Source organism: Echinops telfairi, unplaced genomic scaffold, assembly GCF_000313985.2.
Source record: "Echinops telfairi isolate 266 unplaced genomic scaffold, ASM31398v2 ScPeMD7_18;HRSCAF=68, whole genome shotgun sequence".
NCBI lineage: Eukaryota > Metazoa > Chordata > Mammalia > Afrosoricida > Tenrecidae > Echinops > Echinops telfairi.
In genome coordinates, this window is record NW_022103915.1 from 51,404,721 (window position 1) to 51,407,031 (window position 2,311).

A 2,311-nucleotide genomic window follows, 5' to 3' on the forward strand; every position below is an offset into this window, starting at 1 on the left:
AGTCACCATACTCAAATTTTTGTTTAATGTGATTAGCACTAATCTGGTAAATGTGTTATTTATTAATAGATAGATGATGTAAACCAAAAATTCAACAATCTGAGCAAACTTGAGGAATCTAACTGGCAACACAATAGTAATACAAGCAAAAAAACTGTTCGGGTAAGTTTGTGGGTTTTCTATGTGAATTTCTATTATAAACTTACTCTCATTAGTTTTTATTATTAAACTTAAAAATACTTCATATTTTTCAAAGCGATTTCCATTGATTTAAATTCTGGTGTGTTTTTTTTGTTGTTGTTTTTTTTCTTTTTCATTTTGTTGAGATAATCACAGATTATTTATATATATGTGTGTGTGTGTGTGTGTGTGTGTATGGATATATAGTGCCAGTTATTGTTCCAAGTAGCTTGCATTTGTTATCTAATCCTCATAGCAGTCTTACGAGGTGTAGGTACAATTGGCCTCATTGCACAGTTGCCATACTGGAGACTGAAAGGATTAAATCGCTTGTTCACAGTAGAGCTGGGCTGCAGACCAGACTCTTTCCAGAATCCATTTTCTTTTCTACTGGCTCCATGGTATATACTCCATGGTATGACTTCATGGAAAGTTCCTGGACCCTTTAACTCCAGTTGTCCTCAAATGCTTTCTTTCAAATTAAAAGACATTTCAATCTTGTTCAAAAGAGTAACAAGAGCCCTTTAGAACATCTGTCTTCTTTCTTAATACTTTATCTTCTTAAATTTCCTACTACTTTCCCCCATAAAATTTTCCTTAACATAATAGCTATCCATTTCTAATTTTACCCTTTGTTCTTCTAGTATTGCTTTCAATGCAGATCTTGGTTCAGGTTGACTATTTTCAAATTCCCTTGGAGCATTAGTGTTTGTTTGTTTTCCCCTTAATAATTTTAGAAAAATGCTTGTAAAAGGTGAAAGATTTATATGATTTGAAGAGAAACCATTAGTATTAGATGCTTATAGCAATAAAATCAGCCTTTCTAGATGGATTCTTTTTATGCTCTGCAATCCAAATAAAATCTCACCTACAAAATTATTTACTAATGAAGACGTTTTTACTAATAAAGGGAGTCTGAAGACTAAATTGATTGACTGAATTGCACATAGATTAAACAATAATGGATGTTTGAACATTTCAAAGTTAATGGCGCTCTTTCTTGTTGAGTCCTTATTTTGGAAATGTTAATATTGTTAGTCATGCAAATAATGGTGGTATCAGTATAGCATGGTATCAGAGGGCTGTAATTTTGCTTATTCTCACCAGATGTCTCTCTCTTCCTACTTTATGAAACTCCAAACTGGCTGCTATAGAGTCAATTCGGAGTCATAGGGACCCTATAGGACCCAGTAGGATTTCCCTGTGGGCTCTGCAGAATGTTAACTTTATGGGAGGAGAAAGCCTCGTCTTTCTCCTGAGTAACCGTAGTCTAGAACTGTTGACCTTGTGGTTAGCAGTTCTACCCAGAGCCACTCTGCCACCACGGCTCTTATTTCACTCTATAGCTACTGTTAAAGCGATCAAACAAATAAAGCCAGTGTTTTTACAGGTACTCTGATATCATTGCTTTCTGTGTCTTCATTGACCTTATTCTATCAATTTCCTTGTTTTCTTGACATACCCCCATCCTTGCTTTCTATCCATTTTTAAGCAAACTTAATTGTTTTAATCTTTATTTGCAATAAACACATCTCCCAGTTCTCTCTTCTGACCCATTCCTATCTCTTCCCAATCACAAACAAGCTCCCTGAAAAAATTGTCTGTCTTTTCTATTTTGTTTTAATGCTTCCCTTTCTCTCCGACTCACTGTAATTCAATTTTAATCCCTTTTTATACCTCTGGAACTGTTATCACCAAGATTATTGATCCACTAGTTGCTGAAGTCATTAGCCCCTTCTTCAGGTTTGCATGGAGTCCACTCCTCCTTGAACTCACATTCTGCTGATCCCTCTGCCTCCCCTGCCTGTTCTCCACGCATGTGTGCAGGTGTCAGCCTTTCCTCCTCACTCCCTTCAATGATTGTGAGACTCAAAATTTCTATCTCAGCTTTCTCCTCTCTCTCCATATTCCCGATCCCCAATTCTCTATTTCAAACTACATGCGTTAATGAGTTCTATTCCTATATAGTTCAATATATATATATATATTTTAGTTCTTTCTTTTCTTCTTTTTTAACATTTTATTAGGGGTTCATACAACTGTTATCCCAATCCATACACACATCAATTGTGTAAAGCGCATTTGTACATCGTTTCTCAAAACATTTTCTCTCCATTTAAACCCCCGACAT

The 2,311-nt window shown here is 35.4% G+C and overlaps 1 protein-coding gene across 1 annotated transcript in view; it reads left to right on the forward strand.

The window, feature by feature from the left end:
* DLGAP5 (DLG associated protein 5) overlaps positions 1 to 2,311 on the forward strand; it is a 45,262-nt gene that overhangs the window by 28,975 nt on the left and 13,976 nt on the right. The window contains exon 10 of the mRNA XM_013003647.2: positions 70 to 162. Within this exon, the coding sequence (XP_012859101.1) occupies positions 70 to 162 (93 nt within the window). The remainder of the gene's footprint in view (positions 1 to 69; positions 163 to 2,311) is intronic.